The sequence below is a fragment of the Argopecten irradians genome, chromosome 14, assembly GCF_041381155.1.
Source record: "Argopecten irradians isolate NY chromosome 14, Ai_NY, whole genome shotgun sequence".
Taxonomy (NCBI): domain Eukaryota; kingdom Metazoa; phylum Mollusca; class Bivalvia; order Pectinida; family Pectinidae; genus Argopecten; species Argopecten irradians.
Window position 1 is genome coordinate 10,750,879 of NC_091147.1, and position 22,076 is coordinate 10,772,954.

The 22,076-nt window shown below is 35.8% G+C and overlaps 1 protein-coding gene across 1 annotated transcript; it reads right to left on the reverse strand.

Annotated features, from left to right (window-relative positions):
* Positions 1-533: 533 nt before the first annotated feature.
* On the reverse strand, positions 534-8,062 carry LOC138307032 (proline-rich protein 36-like). Its single transcript, XM_069247658.1, has 2 exons — positions 7,654-8,062; positions 534-1,084 (listed from the first exon to the last, which is right to left on the reverse strand). Exons 1-2 carry the CDS (start codon positions 8,060-8,062, stop codon positions 534-536), a joined length of 960 nt encoding a protein of 319 aa, XP_069103759.1.
* Between the last annotated feature and the right edge of the window lie 14,014 nt (positions 8,063-22,076).

A 22,076-nucleotide genomic window follows, 5' to 3' on the forward strand; every position in this document is an offset into this window, starting at 1 on the left:
ACCATATGGTTGGGCTGGGGTTGATGGAAAGGGCACCTGTCTCTGAACAGGTTTCAAACTTATAGCCAGGGCATGTAAATACAACTCCTGGTTGATTATGTCCCATGCCATATTACTATTGTGTTGCATGAGTAACCGAAACTGTGAATCATAAAAGATTGCAGCAGCAAATCCTGACCTCCGGGCAAGTGTTTGAATAGTGTCTGCATATTTTAGTAGACTAGCTATTCGGTGAGCATGGCTCTTGATGTACACTGATGTAAAAAATATGAAAAGCTTGAAGCCATTGTTCAATGGTTCGAATTTGAAAATGCTTTTGTTTTGGAACGACAGAAATTTCGGTTCCTTGAAGCCGTAGTTGGCATTCTTTTTGTTTTTGTTGCCGGTAAAAGCAAATTCCCAAAGTCAACAAATTCATGGCTATGAATTTTTGACACAATTTTTGTATCTAAGTTTAGCCCCAGAGGTAAGGAGATGCTGCTGTAAGGTGACACATTATTAGTCTCACCTGTCATGTTGTTAACAACAGACTGTTATGGTGGCTGGATACTACAAGGTGGCGAAACTACCAAATTAACAGTCTCGTCCTGCAATTGTACTACAGGTGTTGCAGACAGCTGGGTTGCGGGAGATGATGTTGCAATTGGTACCACAAGTGGTGCCCCCAAGGCAGCCGATGGAGGCATCGTAGGCATTGGTACAACTGGAGCACTTTGGACTACCGAAGGTGGTGTAGTAGGTGGTGGTACCACAGGTGGTGCATCGATAGCAGCTGATGATGATGTCGCAGCAGTTGGTACCACAGGTGGTGCCCCCAGTGCGGCCGAAGGTGGTGCTCTACTATGGGCTGTATGTAATGAAGGCAATGTGGCACCAGGCAACACAGTTGCCACACCCTTTTCCAACATTTGCTGCATTAATTCCGATGCTATTTCTCTTGCGGTAGGAAATTGTGACTGTCCAGAATTTGATTCATTTACAGTTGAGTTTGGTTCCACAGTGTCCTGTTGGTTCTCATGAACTCTGACAGCCCTATTGTTTAGGGCTGCCTGTCGCCTTGGTAGGCGTCTTATTGGACCCATATCTGAAATAAGTGATAAATAAAGAAAAACCTTTGTTCCAAACTTGATATGATTGTGAATATTTCCTATATTACACCCGATACATATTACTACTCGAAACCACCTTGGGTAAGAGTTGAAATCTGCAATATGTATCCCTTATATCATATTAAGAAAGGTGCTTTATGCATTAACCAAGCACCAAATTACCAACCTGTTTGGTAATGTAATCAGTACTATATATGGTGGTACCTTTTTGTTGGTACTCAATACATAGACATATTGTTAAAAATTGCAAATTCAATGATTTATACCTATACATACCTATGATGTAAGACAAAATATTTATATAATTGTACACACCTGATCATGAGATGTAATCAACATTCACCTGTACATACCTGTGATGTAAGGCAATATTAAGTTGTACACCTTTAGATGTACTCGCCATTCATGATCACCTGTACATACCTGAGATGTAAGGCAATATTTAATTGTACACACCTTAGATGTACTCAGTTTACCTGTACATACCTATGATGTAAGGCAATATTTAATTGTACACACCTTAGATGTACTCAGTTTACCTGTACATACCTATGATGTAAGGCAATATTTAATTGTACACACCTTAGATGTACTCAGTTTACCTGTACATACCTATGATGTAAGGCAATATTTAATTGTACACACCTTAGATGTACTCAGTTTACCTGTACATACCTATGATGTAAGGCAATATTTAATTGTACACACCTTAGATGTACTCCACATTTACCTATCTCACCATTCACCTGTACATACTTAAAAATTAACTAAAATCATTTCAAATCGTAACACAAATCACAATCTATGTCAAAGGGGAAAACAACAATATTCCAAATATTTACTTAGGAGAGCGAGAGAAGTAAAATTGACCGTGACCGCTAGACCGTAACCTATTGAATGCTAAACAAGCTAACACTCCAACGTAAACAAAGAATTTCTATGTAGTAACCTTGACCCGTGCAATACAATGTATATATAGACGACATGTGACGTAAACAAACTGCACATAACTTAACCTTGAACTTTAAACAACTAAAGAATGTCATTGTTAATATATAAAGTTATATATAACACTCAACCTTTTAATAAGTCTCAGATTGTGATAAATTGAAGTTAATCATACAATGATATTAATAGACGAGAGTGACCGATACATGACCTGGGCGGAAGTGCCGTCCCGCATAATTTATGTTAATGAGGGCACGCTTACCTTATATGGCACTCCGCGAAGCGCTCAATGACTTGCCCTTCAGTACAGCCCCACGCACCGAGAGAATATACTTGCGAGACCCTTTCCTCGAAAGATGGACGCCATCTTGGCTCAGACACGAGAATATCCCAGTCTTTAATCCCTTATGTCGCCAGAAAAAACAATCACTAGAGTCTGCACACAATGGAAATTAGCATTCACCACATCCACAGCACTATTATACTTGTCCACTGGTGCGTGACGGGTCTTAGACCTATACATGAGTTGCATAACACAAACACTGGCCACCCCAAATCCACTGACCATCCATGATGCGATCGAAAATATATCTCTAGCCAATCGCCCAGAAAGATCCTCGCACAAAGGTGAATCAAGGTCATTGCCACCTATCTGTAACACTACTACAGCGGGTCGATGTCGCGCGAGAGCTCGAGACATATCAGACTGGAGAAGGTGACCTACTTTACCGCCACCCCGACCACAACAATGAATCGCCATTGATGACTCATCAAAACCAAGGTTATACCACGACCCTGACATCTGACCTTCTAAACGTCTCACGAAACTATGACCCATAATGAGCACCGATATCCTCTCCATATTTTCTTTCAATTCAATTTGTTAAAAAAGGAACAAATCAAAAAACTGACCGACCTTGAAAAACGTCCTTCTTTTCTTTGTTTCTCTGTCGCAGCTCTGATGCGCATGCGTAATGACTATTATAAATCTCCTACCCATCTCCCCCTTCTGTATCACCGAAAAAACCGCGAAATTTAAAATGACTTTTACACATAAAGCTTACTTTACGATTACGTTTAACGACAACTCCTAGCATGTATAAAGTACATTAAAATGTTATTTTAATTATCATTTATACATGACCGTCGTGAGGGCGAGCTTGTTGAACCAAATACATGCAAAAACAAAGCAGAGACTTGTTCTGATTGAAATTGGCTGTTTATTAAATATAAACGCCGGACTTGAAGATATTTACTTTTCAAGTCAATATAAAAACCAATTGACCCCACAAGACATCATTTGGTTCTAGGTGGGGATAAAAAACGCCACAATGTTGTTCTGCAACAACATACCCCACCCGAAGCCCTCACGACAATCTTTCTTATCATTTGAACATATGAACAAGAAATATAAATAAAATTTCAACTATTCTCAATATTAAGCAAAAAATAGCTCCGACCCTATGCCCGAGCTAACAGCAGATGTATCTGTCCAAAGAAACATACTCAAACCATGTTGGATGGAATGGTGTAACCTTTTTCATGAATATGTTAGTTCCTTTATTCTCAAAAGTTTATCGAGTCATCATCCATATGTAGATAATTGTTCACTTTGATGAGGTACACTGTCACAAAAGCGCATAGCATATGATAGTTCCTTGGAAACAGTGAAATCATAAAACACGTTCATTATCCAGTTATGGTTATCTTTCCTCATTTGTACCATATCCAGCCACCAAAACAGTATCACAATATACATTATGTAAACATTACAAGTACATCAACAAGATCAAATTCGACCCAATGCCAAAGTTGATAAATAATAATAATAATTTTTATTATTATTATAGTACTAATTTCTACGAAAGCGAGTACCAGGGTACATGTAATTCAGTAAAAACAAAGTTCAAAAATCAAAAGGTATGTACAACATGCCACACAACTTCAGTAATTCAGTAAAACAAAGTTCAAAAATCAAAAGGTATGTACAACATGCCACACAACTTCGACCCAATGCCCAAGTTGATAAAACACATACCATAAATACCCTCATTGAAATAACAGCAATTAAAAGTCTTATTAATGTAACACATTAATATACATACGCACAAAATATTATCCTGTCTTATTGAGTGCAACTTCGACCCTATGCCCAAGTTGACCTCAATTAAAACAAAGGAACTGACCTAATATGATAGAATACAATATTAAACTTTGACAAAGCAGTATTCAACTTCGACCCAATGCCCAAGTTGACAAAAATCCTCCAATACACATGTACAGCATAACCTCAGTATGGAATTTAAACTTCCCATGTCTTTCAAAAGTACAAATCTTTTCTATGCATTGTCAAAAAATGTTGGTAAACGTATATAGCGTTTAAAAGCCAGTGACTTCCATCTACCCATGTGTTGAATGTCCTCATCTGGTACCCCTTGAGCTGCAGCCGTACTAGCAGCCCCGATTCGAAAACTGTGGCTAGTATAGCCTTTAGAATCTATGCCAGCTGCACATAGCGTTTGTTTCAGACATGTAGTAAAAAACTGATAAGACACTGGTTGATTGTTTGGAAAAGAAAAAAGGTGACCAGGATTAGTGCCTCGTATGGTCACAAATTGGACTAATGCCATTACTGGGCAGATGGAAGTATCTTGCTTTTTCTCTATGGATAGGACAATTGGACGTATATTACAATTGCTTTTAAAGGATCTAAAAGTAATTTCTATTTTGATTGGATGGCCAAGACAATCTGGAATAATGGCTATGTCGTTATATTGCAATGTATGGCAACTAAACGTATTAACTGTCATTTCACCTACGCGCAGGAAGGCATGGAAAGCTAAAAGATACATTGCTCGTAGCATACACTGTTGGTATTGTGGTAATAATGTTTTAGGTAATGCCCCAACCAATTTCCGCAAAATATCTGGAGTAATAGGTAAACGAGAGTCTGGTTGATATGTTCCTCTTTGAATGGCTGCCAAAATCTTTTTGATAATAAAGGACTGGGCTGGGTCTGCATAGCCTGCTAACTTATTAATGTACCCTACCGCAGCAACATAAGACTTAATGGTTGCTGAAGACTTGTTCTCACTATACATATGAGCAATGAAATAGACCAGCAGGTCCACTTCAGTTGGTAAGCAAGCTATAGAATTAAAATGTGTACTAGCGAAATCTTGAAGTTGACCGAAAGCCCTCATGTAGCTTTTTCTGGTTTGGGATGCTATTGCAGTCATCAGGAGATGTTGCACTATTGTAATCAAATGTGCAACAGATGAGCTGGGACTGATACAGGGTCTTTCGTCATGTGTGGAGCTATTTCTTTGAATGCGTGAACCTGCAATCGAGACAAAAAATCTGCCAAGATATTTCTTTTACCCATTGCACAGAATAGGATATTCAGCTGTAATGTTTTAACAACTAGTCTACGTACAAGTTTCATGACAACTGAGTCCTTGCTTGTATGTTTATTCAATATAGAAACAACAGCTGCATTGTCACTGTGAAACAGTATGCATTTGTTCTTCAAATCGTCGCCCCATATTTCTACTGCTATGACTATAGGGAAAAGTTCTTTAATAGTTATATGATGACAGGTCATGTTTGACGGCCATTCCCCATAAAACCACTTATCGTTAAAAACGGCCCCAAAACCTAGTCCACTAGCATCAGTATAGAAATGAAGATGATTTGATGTTTCCCATCTATCTGCCAAGATAAGAGAAACCCCATTGAAGGATGCTATGAATTCCTGCCAAGCACGAATGTCTAACCTTGCTTCTGTATTCAAACGAATGCGAAAGTATGGTTTAGTTATTCCTTTGGTAAGGTTGATGAGGCGGCGTAAAAAAGGGCGCCCTGGAAGTACTACACAGCATGCAAAATTGAGGAGGCCTATCAGAGATTGGAGTTCTTTAAGTGTAACTTTTTTGCGAGAACCAAAGGCTGACAAAAGTGAATTAATTTTCTCAACTTTATCGGGTGGTAAACGTGCTTCCATTTGAACTGTATCGATTTCAACTCCCAAAAAGGTTATGACAATTGTAGGCTGTACTGTTTTGGTATGTTTGATGGGTATACCTACCCTTTGACATAATGCAAGGAATGACACTAAATCATTTTTACATTTATCCGAATCTGGGGGACCGGCAAATAAAAAATCATCTAGTACATGCACTACGCCTGCAGCTTGAAAATGGTTGGACATAGACCATTGCAAAGCTGTGCTGAGTTGTTCAAAAAGGTTACAGGATATAGAACAGCCCATCGGAAGAACTTTGTCAAAGTAATATTTCCCACCCATTTTCATACCCAAGAGTTCGTAATCATTCGGGGATATGGGAAGAATACGAAAGGCATTCTCAATAACAGTTTTGGCAAGTAATGTACCAGTCCCAAAATATTTAACCAAACCAGCATCTGATATTTGATATTGCCGATGAATCTTCAGGAGAAATCCCATCATTTATTGATGATCCCTTATGGTAGGATAAGTGATTATAAGCCTATACTCATTTTTCTCTTTTTAGGAATAACCAAAGGCATACCTGAAAATTTGTGAATGGAGGAGAATCATAAGGCCCTGCGATCCTACCTAGTGATACTTCTTTGTCAATTTTCTGTTTCAGAATAACAGGATTTTGTTCTGCTGATTTGAGGTTTCTAGATTCACGAAAGCTTCTTTCACCCTGATGTTGTAATGAAAATCCCTTTTCAAAACCTTTTTGTAAGCTCATCAATCTATCAGAGTCATACCCTCCCAAATACTGTTTTAATATATCAAACTTTACTGGCGTAGGAAGGTTATGAACTGTTTCCCGGACGACCCCTGGGATTGTTTGAGGCGTTATGTCTGCCCGAGGTGTTTGTTTGGGAGGTCCCGGTGTTGCCCTGAGTGTTTGGTGAAGTCCCATTATTTGGGTTAATGGATGATTTGTTTTGGTGTTTGTTGCCCTGCACCCTACATTGTCTGACGTGGTGGTTACCCCCACATTTGGCACAGACATGAAGGAACCTGCACTGTGACCCATAGTTGCATGAACCGGTTTGCATGAATTCCCAGCACCGACCTTTAATTTTGTTTCCATTACCATATGGTTGGGCTGGGGTTGATGGAAAGGGCACCTGTCTCTGAACAGGTTTCAAACTTATAGCCAGGGCATGTAAATACAACTCCTTGTTGATTACGTCCCATGCCATATTACTATTGTGTTGCATGAGTAACCAAACTGTGAATCATAAAAGATTGCAGCAGCAAATCCTGACCTCCGGGCAAGTGTTTGAATAGTGTCTGCATATTTCAGTAGACTAGCTATTCGGTGAGCATGGCTCTTGATGTACACTGATGCAAAAATATGAAAAGCTTGAAGCCATTGTTCAATGGTTCGAATTTGAAAATGCTTTTGTTTTGGAACGACAGAAATTTCGGTTCCTTGAAGCCGTAGTTGGCATTCTTTTGTTTTTGTTGCCGGTAAAAGCAAATTCCCAAAGTCAACAAATTCATGGCTATGAATTTTTGACACAATTTTTGTATCTAAGTTTAGCCCCAGAGGTAAGGAGATGCTGCTGTAAGGTGACACATTATTAGTCTCACCTGTCATGTTGTTAACAACAGACTGTAATGGTGGCTGGATACTACAAGGTGGCGAAACTACCAAATTAACAGTCTCGTCCTGCAATTGTACTACAGGTGTTGCAGACAGCTGGGTTGTGGGAGGAGATGATGTTGCAATTGGTACCACAAGTGGTGCCCCCAAGGCAGCCGATGGAGGCATCGTAGGCATTGGTACAACTGGAGCACTTTGGACTACCGAAGGTGGTGTAGTAGGTGGTACCACAGGTGGTGCATCGATAGCAGCTGATGATGATGTCGCAGCAGTTGGTACCACAGGTGGTGCCCCCAGTGCGGCCGAAGGTGGTGCTCTACTCTGGGCTGTATGTAATGAAGGCAATGTGGCACCAGGCAACACCGTTGCCACACCCTTTTCCAACATTTGCTGCATTAATTCCGATGCTATTTCTCTTGCAGTAGGAATTGTGACTGTCCAGAATTTGATTCATTTACAGTTGAGTTTGGTTCCACAGTGTCCTGTTGGCTCTCATGAACTCTGACAGCCCTATTGTTTAGGGCTGCCTGTCGCCTTGGTAGGCGTCTTATTGGACCCATATCTGAAATAAGTGATAAATAAAGAAAAACCTTTGTTCCAAACTTGATATGATTGTGAATATTTCCTATATTACACCCGATACATATTACTACTCGAAACCACCTTGGGTAAGAGTTGAAATCTGCAATATGTATCCCTTATATCATATTAAGATAGGTGCTTTATGCATTGACCAAGCACCCAATTACCAACCTGTTTGGTAATGTAATCAGTACTATATATGGTGGTACCTTTTTGTTGGTACTCAATACATAGACATATTGTTAAAAATTGCAAATTCAATGATTTATACCTATGATGTAAGACAAAATATTTATATAATTGTACACACCTGATCATGAGATGTAATCAACATTCACCTGTACATACCTGTGATGTAAGGCAATATTAAGTTGTACACCTTTAGATGTACTCGCCATTCATGATCACCTGTACATACCTGAGATGTAAGGCAATATTTAATTGTACACACCTTAGATGTACTCGGTTTACCTGTACATACCTATGATGTAAGGCAATATTTAATTGTACACACCTTAGATGTACTCAGTTTACCTTTACATACCTATGATGTAAGGCAATATTTAATTGTACATACCTTAGATGTACTCACATTTACCTGTACATACCTATGATGTAAGGCAATATTTAATTGTACACACCTTAGATGTACTCAGTTTACCTGTACATACCTATGATGTAAGGCAATATTTAATTGTACACACCTTAGATGTACTCCACATTTACCTATCTCACCATTCACCTGTACATACTTAAAAATTAACTAAAATCATTTCAAATCGTAACACAAATCACAATCTATGTCAAAGGGGAAAACAACAATATTCCAAATATTTACTTAGGAGAGCGAGAGAAGTACAATAGACCCTTTTCACGATCATTTTTGTTGTTATCTCCCTTGCCGCAGTGATATGCAGAACGAGGCGAGGGGTGTAACAATCACTTCCTGTTTGACCACGGACGCTGATTGCATCTGTATGTACACGCGAAATGCACACCAGACAAGTCCTGAATCGAACTTTATTGACATAGACAAGTCAATCATGACCTCATGTAAAGGTGAGTACTAATGAAAGAGTATATTGTACTTGGCATCGTAGGCAATATTTAATATCATACTGGTTTTTGTCGGTGCCGGAGCGCACATGTGTGCGACGCAAGTTTCGGAGTTTTAAAGTCACTTACACTTCTGTATGTGGCCGGCAATAAATTAAGTACATTCTTCGATAACTTGTGGGATATGTACGAGATCTACAATGCAAGATGATACTTTAATTGAACCGTGAGACTCTTAATAAGTGATCACATCCGATCGCTAGCATTATCCTACCTGAAGTACCTGACCATCGCCACAGGTAACCCCGACGTTACCTTGTTATGTAGCTAACGTACTTGACACATACGTGCACAAACAACACCGGATACCATGCGCCATCCCCATGCAATAAACACCTTCCTGGAATAATGTTTGTTTATTCAATTAGATGGGGCCTTGTGTTTTATTGTAAACAAAACGAAAGGTAGATCTAATTTTTAAATATACCCATAATAAAACTGATAGACATACATTATATTTATAACGGTTATGCATCGCTGTGGTACTTACATGTACACACATATATATATATATATAAACAAGTAAAAAAAGTTTCCTGCACATATGTTGAATTTATCGTGATTCATTATTCCATTGACTTCATTATTTAATTTTTAGTAGGTGTATTACATGTACCTAAAGGCTAATGATTTATTGTGGAAGTGTCAGACATGGTAATAAGTGATCATAAATCTAGCTAACTTATCACATGTCACAGGTGTGGATACAGATACATGTACAATGTAATACACAGGTTTAATTATTTACCTGTATTATAGGTAACATGACCAGGTTCCCTACAGTCTACAAGCTGCTTAAACAACACCCTGCCTAAATTGTTTACATAATTATTTTTGGGACAACCAGGATATACAATTTTTCATATTTATGAGATAAACAATACACAATATTTCATACCAAAAAGTGTCTATGCAGATTTATTATTCGCTTCAATCAATTTTAAGTAATTCAAATAAAATAAAATGTTGTTATAAGTTCAAAAAAAGTTTTGAGTCAATGCCGTTCTCAAAAATTGTTTTAAATGATGGGTGAAACAGATCAGACATTGTACTGCTTGTACATATACCTTGTAGTGATTAATTACCACAGTAATTAAATCTTAATTAGATCTACCACAGTAATTAAGATAAACTTTCAGTTTGGTTTAATGTATGACCATATTACACTGTATATAATACATGTATAATTTTAATATAAATTTGTATTGTTAATATTAAAATATTTCTTTTTGTAAATTACAGATGGACTCGACAAAGACTAAAACCTCGAGAGGGAAGCAGTGTTGTGTTTTTGGATGTATGAACTTTTTTTACCAAGCTAATGGTTGTAAAGATACGCATCACTTTTTCAAAATACCAAAATCTGTACTTGAGTCAAAACAACAGAAAGATCGGTGGTGTGCTCTAATAAAAAGACAAGATGGCCGAGATGGTTTCTCCCTGCACCAAAATACAGTCATTTGCCAGGACCATTTCCGACCTGAAGATATTAATGTTTCTCTAGTTTCCAAACGTTGGACGCTGGAAAAAGGTGTGGAGCCATCAGTGTTTTCATTGAAAACTGTTGCTGCATCACGAAAGAAACCAACGGATAGAAGCTTTTCAGTTCCTTTAAGAGAAAGAACATTTGATGTTGAAAACCAAACAAGGAAAAGTAATGAGACGAAGACAAGAGTATTTCCATTGTTCAAGGAAGTGGGAACGCAGACAGATCCAGACAATATTGGACCGAGACATTTTGTGGAAAATAATGAACATACATACAGTTTTAAACACACCTGTGACAGTTCTGTTTCAAATACTAATATTGATCACTTGAAGAGTACAATTGACAGTCTTACTCGACAAATTAACATGCTTCATGTCAATTTGGAAACTGTGTCAAATACTGTTACTGATCTCAGGGAGCAACTTGCTTATTTTGAATCAAATAGATTTGGACTTCACAAAATTAAAGATGATCCAAATGCCATGCAGTTCTACACAGGTTTTCAAAATTATGGTGTTTTTCAGTCTGTGTTTGAATATTTGGAACCAAAAGCCAAAAACCTACAGTATTGGCGTGGTACAGGAGAAACGAGTGAACCAAAACTTTACCATGTGTTTTTCAAATTTTTTGCAATTTCATATTGACGAATATGTCCCTCTTGAAAAAACTGATAGGGTCGCATCTTCTTGTAACACACGCCCTTCATTTCGCCTTCTCCAAGTTTTCTCGTCCTGGTCACTAGATATTCAAACAACTGATGAAAATTACACGGAGGTAACTGCCGTAAATCGGTTTGCCACTGTCTGTCATTTGCGGTTGCATTTAAGTCCGTATATGTTAAATCCTTTGACATGTCCAGTAAGGGAAATGGGTTGACGATCGTTGCGTTATCCTCGGCAGATTGACTGATTTTGACAGTCACTGGGGATTGATCTAGAGCATAACATCTAGCGACAAGCATAGCCTTGTTACCCGTTACACTTTCATCTTTTTTTCTCAAAATATCTTTCAGTTTAATGCACGACAATCGCCATAATGCCTCAAGAGCTGCCGGCATGTCCTGGTTACTAGCCATGTTTACGATGTTTTGACAGAAACCGGATGCAAGTCTTACACCTCCAGCCTCCTTTTGACTTGGCTACTGCGGCTATTTTTACGCGCAGCAGCGATTGTGAAACTGGCCTATTGACCGTGACCGCTAGACCGTAACCTATTGAATGCTAAACAAGCTAACACTCCAACGTAAACAAAGAATTTCTATGTAGTAGCCTTGACCCGTGCAATACAATGTATATATAGACGACATGTGACGTAAACAAACTGCACATAACTTAACCTTGAACTTTAACAATTAAAGAATGTCATTGTTAATATATAAAGTTATATAACACTCAACCTTTTAATAAGTCTCAGATTGTGATAAATTGAAGTTAATCATACAATGATATTAATCGCAGCACTAGCCTAATGTTCGATAAACGAGAGTAACCGATACATGACCTGGGCGGAAGTGCCGTCCCGCATAATTTATGTTAATGAGGGCACGCTTACCTTATATGGCACTCCGCGAAGCGCTCAATGACTTGCCCTTCAGTACAGCCCCACGCACCGAGAGAATATACTTGCGAGACCCTTTCCTCGAAAGATGGACGCCATCTTGGCTCAGACACGAGAATATCCCAGTCTTTAATCCCTTATGTCGCCAGAAAAAACAATCACTAGAGTCCGCACACAATGTCCGTAAATTAGCATTCACCACATCCACAGCACTATTATACTTGTCCACTGGTGCGTGACGGGTCTTAGACCTATACATGAGTTGCATAACACAAACACTGGCCACCCCAAATCCACTGACCATCCATGATGCGATCGAAAATATATCTCTAGCCAATCGCCCAGAAAGATCCCTCGCACAAAGGTGAATCAAGGTCATTGCCACCTATCTGTAACACTACTACAGCGGGTCGATGTCGCGCGAGAGCTCGAGACATATCAGACTGGAGAAGGTGACCTACTTTACCGCCACCCCGACCACAACAATGAATCGCCATTGATGACTCATCAAAACCAAGGTTATACCACGACCCTGACATCTGACCTTCTAAACGTCTCACGAAACGATGACCCATAATAAGCACCGATATCCTTTCCATATTTTCTTTCAATTCAACTTGTTAAAAACGTAACAAATCAAAAAACTGACTGACCTTGAAAAACGTCCTTCTTTTCTTTGTTTCTCTGTCGCAGCTCTGATGCGCATGCGTAATGACTATTATAAATCTCCTACCCATCTCCCCCTTCTGTATCACCGAAAAAAACCGCGAAATTTAAAATGACTTTTACACTTAAAGCTTACTTTCATGCTAGAAGCTTTAGACAAATTTGGTTTTGGAAAATCTTTTATCTCTTGGGTACAGACACTGTACTATGATATATACGGGTGTATTTCCAACAATAATTATGTATCTGATACATATAAAATCTCACGCGGAATAAGACAAGGTTGTCCATTAAGCTGTTTGATCTTTGTGATTGCAGTTGAAATTATGGCAATAAATATAAGAGAAAACCAAAACATCAAAGGGGTTAAAATTAAAAGAAAAATAATAAAAATTTCCCAATTAGCAGATGATACAACATTATTTGTAAAATCAAGTGATATAAAAGAAGCAATAAAAGAAATAGAGAACTTTGGTATACATTCTGGGCTTGAGCTTAATAAAGAAAAATCACAAGGTCTTTGGCTAGGTAAAAACAAGAACAAAAAAGAGGTTTATGGTATAAAGATGACAAGAGAAAACATCAAGTCTCTAGGTGTGATTTTTGGTGTTAAAAATAAAGAAGTAGAGCAAATGAACTGGGAAAAAAATATAAATGCTATCAATTATCTCATAAAAAACTGGAAAAAAAGAAAACTGACACTAATTGGAAAAGCTACTATAATAAATGCATTAATCATACCTAAAATAACTTTCCTGGCAACAGTTCAACATATAAATAGTGATCAAATAAAGACACTGGAAAAAATAATATTTGGATATTTATGGGATGATAAACCAGACAAAATTAAGCGAAATGTACTGATAAATGAAATAGATAATGGGGGTTTGAACATAAGAGATATTGAAACGCATATAGAAATGCTTAGGATTACATGGGTGAAAAGACTATTTGACACAAAAAATACTTTTTCGAACTGGACAATAATACCTAAACTCTATTATGATAAATTTGGTAACAATTCACTAATATTCAGAATGAATATCAAATCACTTAAAAAGATACATAATATTGAAGAGATCCCAGCTTTTTATAAAAAAATACTACAGTCTTGGATTAAATTTAGATCACAAGAGCGAAATGCTTTACCAACATACGTGCATAATGAGATAATATGGGGTAACTCCAGCATTACTTACGAGGGTAAATCTATTATTTTTAAAAATTGGATCAACAGTAATATAATACAAATAAAAGATTTATTTGATGAAACTGGAAAAATTAATGACGCTAGCATCTATGAAAAACTAGTTTGCAAAGCAAACTGGATTGCAGAACTTATCAAATTAAAAAAATCAATACCGAAAACATGGATAGAAAAAATGAAAACACAAGTAAGAACAGAGCCAAGTAAAAATAAAGATGAAATTCAAGTATTGAATGGACATACAAACAAATTCTTATATAAAACCTTACTTAATCATAAAATAGAAAAACCAAACCTATTAGAAAAATGGAGATATCATTTTCGATGTGATATCAATGAGTTCTGTGAAATTTTGAAATTTAATTTAAAAAATTTACATGACAATTCATTAAAAATTTTCAAATGGAAATTGATTCATAATATAATTCCAACTAGAAAAAATCTGAAAAGGTGGAGAATAGAAAATTCGGAATTGTGTCCATATTGTAATAAGGTGGACGACAACACACATTTTTTCATAGAATGCACACATGTGGAAATGTGTTTTGGAATAAACTGACAATGAATCTTTATAAAATAGGAATATTTATAAATGTACGCTCTCTTAAATATATAGTTTTGGGTTATTATCCGGAAAATAAGATGTGTAAACAATTTAATTTTTTGCTTGCACTTGCAGGATACACAATATATAAATCTTACTATGTCAGTGACAAAAGGCAAAAAAGTCTTGACATATATAGTATGTTTATAGCAGACTTGACATTTTATTCTAAGAATTTCAGTCAACTTGGTCTATTATAATTAGAATACATTGTGATACAAAGTAATAATTTAATTGTTCAGCTGCAATTTTGAATATCCACTTGATATACACCGATCTTCGTCTGTAGTATCAACAACACTAACTTCTTTAGAAAATAAATCCCAATGGCAATGGATCACTTGAAATAACACAAACAGCATCTGCATAGCTTCAACAGGCACTTTTTAGAATAAATCCAACTGATGCTGAAAAGAAATAATAGCAAATCAAAAATAATTATAGTGTCAATTACATTTAATTTTAAACTGAATATAATTTTGTATTATTTCATATGAACTACATTTAGTTGCATGTATGACAATGTGTAAAAATCACTGTGAAGTACTTTTGTTTACATTAATTGGTATAAACTGTACAGGAACTTTGGATATTGACCTAGAAATTATTTAAATAACAATTTACCGGTAGTTTGTAACTTTGTATCTTAGACTGCTGGAGTATGAAAGATTTATTTACATGTATAGAGCAGCCAGGGCTAGAGTGTAAGTTTACTAGACTCCCAGGACCCTGTGCTAGAAATGGTAATAACAATACAAAAATGTATTTGGAAAAATGGTCTTTTTTATAATAATATAAATTAAGCAGTTCACTTACCTGAAATAGTAGACAACTGTTTATCTTTACCACCCAAGTGTAGACTATAGCTAGCTTAGTGGACCACGTGTAGACGCCAACATGTGGATACCGTACATGTGTTTCGCGTGAAATTACTGACTTCCGGGTGGTATTAAGAGTTACCTCCCTTAATATAAGGTATCACGACATAAATCTGTAGGTTCTAGGCCTAGCTATGTATGAAAGTGGGAATGGTGAATGGATCTCCTCCTGTGAGAGGACACTAAATGTATCATGATAACATGCCTATTATGAATAAACTTTTATGTTAAAAAAAAAAAAAAAAAAAAAAAAAAACTTTCTTTACGATTACGTTTAACGACAACTCCTAGCATGTATAAAGTACATTAAAATGTTATTTTAATTATCATTTATTGCTGAACGGTTGGGTTCACACGTCAATATGAGTGGATACAGGATCGCGTGATAATATACGAATATAGGACGTCACGAAAAAATGAAGTAAATTAGAAGGGAATAGGATTGATATAATTGGGCGTCAGTGGCTAAATGATGTATGAAAATAACATGATACTTTTCAGATTGTAGTTTACGGCGGCGTATTAGAGCCCCTATATAATTTAATTTATCTTGTACGTACAACTTAGTATCTTGTACGTACAACTTAGTATCTTGTACGTACAACTTAGTATCTTGTACGTACAACTTAGTATCTTGTACGTACAAGTTAGTATCTTGTACGTACAAGTTAGTATCTTGTACGTACAACTTAGTATCTTGTACGTACAAGATAGTATCTTGTACGTACAAGTTAGTATCTTGTACGTACAAGTTAATATCTTGTACGTACAAGTTAGTATCTTGTACGTACAAGTTAGTATCTTGTACGTACAAGTTACTATCTTGTACGTACAAGATAGTATAATGTTGAAACTCTCGGTATTAAAGGCTGTGACTGGTTTACTGTCACAATGGCATCGCATGAAGCTATACGTATATTACGTACCCTTTGTTTAAGCCAAATGGGAAAAAAAGAATACCTTGCGACATTTTGTGGAGTTGTGATGCGACATTTTGTGGAGTTGTGATGCTGTGATAAGTTTCCGAACATATACATGTAAATGTTTATAACGGAGTATTGACTATGATCATCATTTGGACAATAATTGATGTGTGTCATTATGTCTAATAAACACAAAAACACATATGAAATAATTTGTTTTGCTTTTGTTGTCAGTGCAATCATTAACTCGTTCGAATTAGGGCATAATGCCTATGATATTTTTCGGAGGCAGTTAACTATTTTAAATACTACTATTCTGAAGTAAAATAAATGCTCCAACATTTCCAATAATGGCACCAGTGTGAAGTATTTAACTTTAATTACTGAAGAAAATTACGAATTTGTTTTCTCCTCTTTTTAATAGATAAAACTTATCATTCATCGGAGATGTATCATATCCATTTTATCACTAAATATATCTTATCTATAAAACAAGCGACTATACAGTTTCCTCGAAAGGAACTATACAGTGTCAGTTTCAAAATAATGCAAGTGACTATACAGTTTCAACTCATATTTCAATTTCAAATTACGATTGTGAAAAAGATATTGTCCTCATTAATATATATTTATATTTTTAATATTGTCAAATAAGTTAATGAACCTGTGATCGTGCTTGAAGCAATGCAAAGTAGACAGACTATCTTTAATTACGAAAAATATCAGGCGGGTGACTCAATTCTGCGGTGATGAACAGCAGTTCAACTCAACTTGTATGTACAAGATACTAAGTTGTACGTACAAGATACTATCTTGTACGTACAAGATACTATAAGTTGTACGTACAAGATAGTAACTTGTACGTACAAGATAAAAACTTGTACGTACAAGATAGTAACATTTACGTATGTAACAGGGTGCAGGATTTACAATAAATTTAATACCTGCCTCTGCCAGGGATCGAACTCGGGACCTCTGGATTACTAGTCTGACGCTCAACCAATCGAGCTAAAGAGAAGTTCTCTCTAGCCGAGCGATATATTGCGGCTAGTATTGACCAGGGTTACATACTCCCCCTCCAGGAATCAACTCGTCCTCGAGTTTCCAGGGGTCACAACGATTCCTTCGCAGGTATCGTGAAGTATCATTCCCGAGTCCCTACATGGGCGCCAATGTAACAGGGTGCAGGATTTACAATAAATTTAATACCTGCCTCTGCCAGGGATCGAACTCGGGACCTCTGGATTACTAGTCTGACGCTCAACCGATCGAGCTAAAGAGAAGTTCTCTCTAGCCGAGCGATATATTGCGGCTAGTATTGACCAGGGTTACACGTACAAGATAATAACTTGTACGTACAAGATACTAAGTTGTACGTACAAGATACTAACTTGTACGTACAAGATAAATCAAATTATATAGTGGCCCTAATACGCCGCCGTAGTAGTTGAATATCTGGATTGCAAACATAATTTCTATAGATTATGATTTTTCTTCTTCACACAAATGTTAAAAAATTGTCATAATAAGGGCACAACAGTCATTCCACTTCCTAAATGCTGAACGCTATTGTGTGTCTCGGCAAGGGGACATAACCTAGTGTCTACCTCACTTGGACGAGAAGTCTGTTTTCAACCTAAAACATAAAAATAAAATATTTTGAAATTGATGCATTCAATACCTTTAATTTTAAATAAAAATATGCCACTAATATGGGTTAGAAATTACAACTTTGGAATCCATCGGAAGTGCTTCTTGACTGGCAATGCTGATTAAGACAAAACAATTAATATTGAAAATTCAATATGTGATATTGACCTATACAATAATTGACTTAATATACCATCGTGATAGAAACCCTTAATTTAAGGTTGGTTTAATGACATAAATTGTTAAAAATTTCCTGCTTTTTTTCCAAATATTGTAATATTTTGCTAATTGTCGGGGAATTTGATGCAGTTACCATGGTTTTCACAAGCTTAGATCAGCGCAGAAATTGGACATTTTTTCTCTAAATATATTTCATATTGAAATTACATTTTGTTGGAGAGAGAACACAGCATAGAGTCGGATAAACAATACTGTATCTTCCAAGAGCCTGCATATGGACAAATATGACGGTAAGAGTTGCAACATGGAATGGTTTTACAACAAATGTGTAAATGTGTGGAGGGAACCGAGCGAAAAGTACGATTGTCCACAGTGATCTATGGAATGTGTTTGACTAGAATGTTTTTCTCAGGTTTTGTTTGATAAATGATACTTGTTTAACATGGAATTTTTCCAAATTGAATGCAGAATTTTCGTATTATTCATGATAATTGCAATTATTTTCTTACGCAGCTGAATTGACTAAAAAAATAATGATTCCAAACACAAAAGGTGTAAAATTGGTAAAATTGTCCATTTTATGTTATACAGTATGATATATTGATATGGTATACTACATAGTTAAACAGGTCTATAATGAGCACGAAACAAGTTTATCATTAAGAATCATGGTTAATACAAGATGTTTGTAATGTATTGAACTTTTCTTATAACCTTTGATAGCACACAGAGGTTAAATATCACCATGTTTTATGCAATATACCATCACATACTGATCATGGAGCAGACGTGCATCTATATCCAATGTCCAGATATAAATGGTAGTCAGTTTAGACATAGACATACATACAATGTAATTGGTGTGTACCGTTATGTGCAGTTTAACGCACTGAGTTGATATGCTATATATATCAACCTTCAGTAATTTCAAAAGGTTTCAAAAAAATTATGATTTTATTTTTATTCTGCGAATATTTATTGCAAACTCTTCAAACTGTAGAATTGATTTAGGATGAACCATTGCTTGTTTTTGTGTAAAGTTTTATGTATATGTAACTGCTCATAATACACCTCTGATGTAGTGTAATCGGTTACACTCGGGACACTAGACTTCGTTAAATCAGCGTAAAATTCCACCTCGCGAAAAAAATACTCGAATACAGTATCCATTGATCTGCCCATTAGTTTTGTTGCCCTAGCTAGATGCTTACAATGAAGCCATATACCTGACGACAAGAGGCTTGACATTATATGTAACAACACATTTATCAACATCACAATCCATTGTGTTACATGTTCCATTAACTGATAGTTGCTTAATTTGTTATGACATACGATCATTTAACATCTGTATCGTTCACTAAATAAGGAATGGATTAATTGTGCTTAATTTCAGCAATTCCTCACATTTACCAAGCTGAGGTGTTTTTAAAGAGTATAAGCAGGTCAAAAAGGTAAGTTACAAATGTATTATATCTACACCTATAGAATTGGTAGTTTTTCCAAACGTTTATTTTACTTAACTATTCTCAACGTGAAAACAGCATAAAGGAGCTTGACATAAAATTGCTCTTGATGATCAATGTCTTCGATCAATTGTTTGTTGTTTGTACGGTATGTATATATATATATATATATATGTAGTTAATATAGCAAAAAAAAAAAGAATGTACCTTGTGAAGGTATACATATAAAAAAGAAGAAACACTAGACTTTGTCGCCAGGCCTTTCTGCCTTCCCAGGCGTCTTCAGGCGAATGGATGTTTATTGGCGTTGCTGAGATATATGATGTCATCTTAAATATAATATTATGTAGTTAATATATGTGTATGTATACTTATACACTGCATATTATTTCGTAGTCTTAGTTAAAAAATGAGGGCCGTTGATCGGCCACTCGGATATAAACAAACTAATCAATATACGTGTACGTTAGAGTCAGCTGCATATCGGATGATTTTCAGAACTCTGTGCCCATGGTAAGTTCAAAATCCAAAGTTCAAATCGTGAAAGTGTATGTTCTTATTGTGTAAGTCCTAATTAATTGAATATAAGAGTAAAAATAATGTTTCCTTTGCAGTTTTTTTGCCTGCAGATTAGTCTACAAATAAATACTTTTGAAACATTTTGGATTAAACATCACGCCATTTTTATATGCTGTAAAATACGTCATTGTGTTCAGTCTTAAAAGTAACATTTAAATTATATGTGCCGTAATTTTCATACTATCATGTGTTATTCATGTGTGATTCACCATCAATTAAACGTTATCAACATTTGGAGTATATAATACTTATAGCGCATAAGTTTTAATTTATATAAACAAATAAGAGCTCAAAATGAATTATGGCACAAAACATCATTGGATTTTTGTCAATGGCCTACACTTTCTCATATCAGTAATTGTAAAGTAACTTATCTGCAGATTTTTTAAATTTTAGAGTGCCTCATCAGCAGATATGTTTCATGTAACAGACATAAAGCATAAAATAACTTTCACAGCGCAAGAATGTTTATAACTTATATGTTTTTCTGTGCCTTTGAATGATTTCCATAGCTTAATTCATCAAAACTGACGGTTTTCAATGAATTACAGAAGACACAAAATAACATGTTTGCACACTTACTAGCAGTAAGGCAGACACAACTATAATGTACACGTACCGTAAATCCATACTATTGAATCAAGAATGTTTAGTACATTTTATTATTTCACAATCTAAATTTACTTACGTTTCGAAAAATACAATGCTTACTAAGTAAACGGTGTATAGGCTTTAATTTTGCTTAGTCGAAGAAAACTTTTTTAAAATAGTACGTACGGCTTATGTAAACAGTGATCTAATGGAGTAATTATGAAACAACTCAATAGATATGTTTTCTGTTTTCATCTTAACAGGTATTGGTTATCAGAAACACGATTTATTATCTATTTATTTATAAATGTATATATACTAATGACGAATCACACATGTTTGAAAAATATTCTTTTAAAGCCATATTACCAGATTCGAAAACTGTATAAATTTAACTCCCGTAAATTATTGGAAAAACGATATCGTGTCCATAAATTTAACATGTCATGTTGAATTTATTTCGCAGTTCTTGTTGAATTTATTTCAAGAGGAACTCAATTCATCACCTAATGAAATCGAGAAAATCAATATTCAATCCTTATATTTCAATTCAATTGTATTTTTTTGTATTAAAATTTGTGTTAGTCTCAGAAATGGCAAGTCTACAACGAGAGACGAAAAAAAGTTCATCATTAAATTCAAATATCGCAAATGTTCAAATTTCTTATACTTTTATTTAGAAACAATTATCTTAACAGTGTTATCCAGTGTTTCTAACAGTAGTAACCGTTTTTATGAAGATGTGTTAGAAACGTGGTTTTTAGCCGCTAAAGCTAGTTGGTTTAGAAGTGTTGAGTTCGGGCGCTTTCCATCCCTCACGTATGTAGTAATATGTAGAATATGATTTTTACCGATTTTTGATCTAGACCCATTAAACGCCTAAAAAGAGTCACAGGGCACTCTGGTGGGCCCATAATTACAT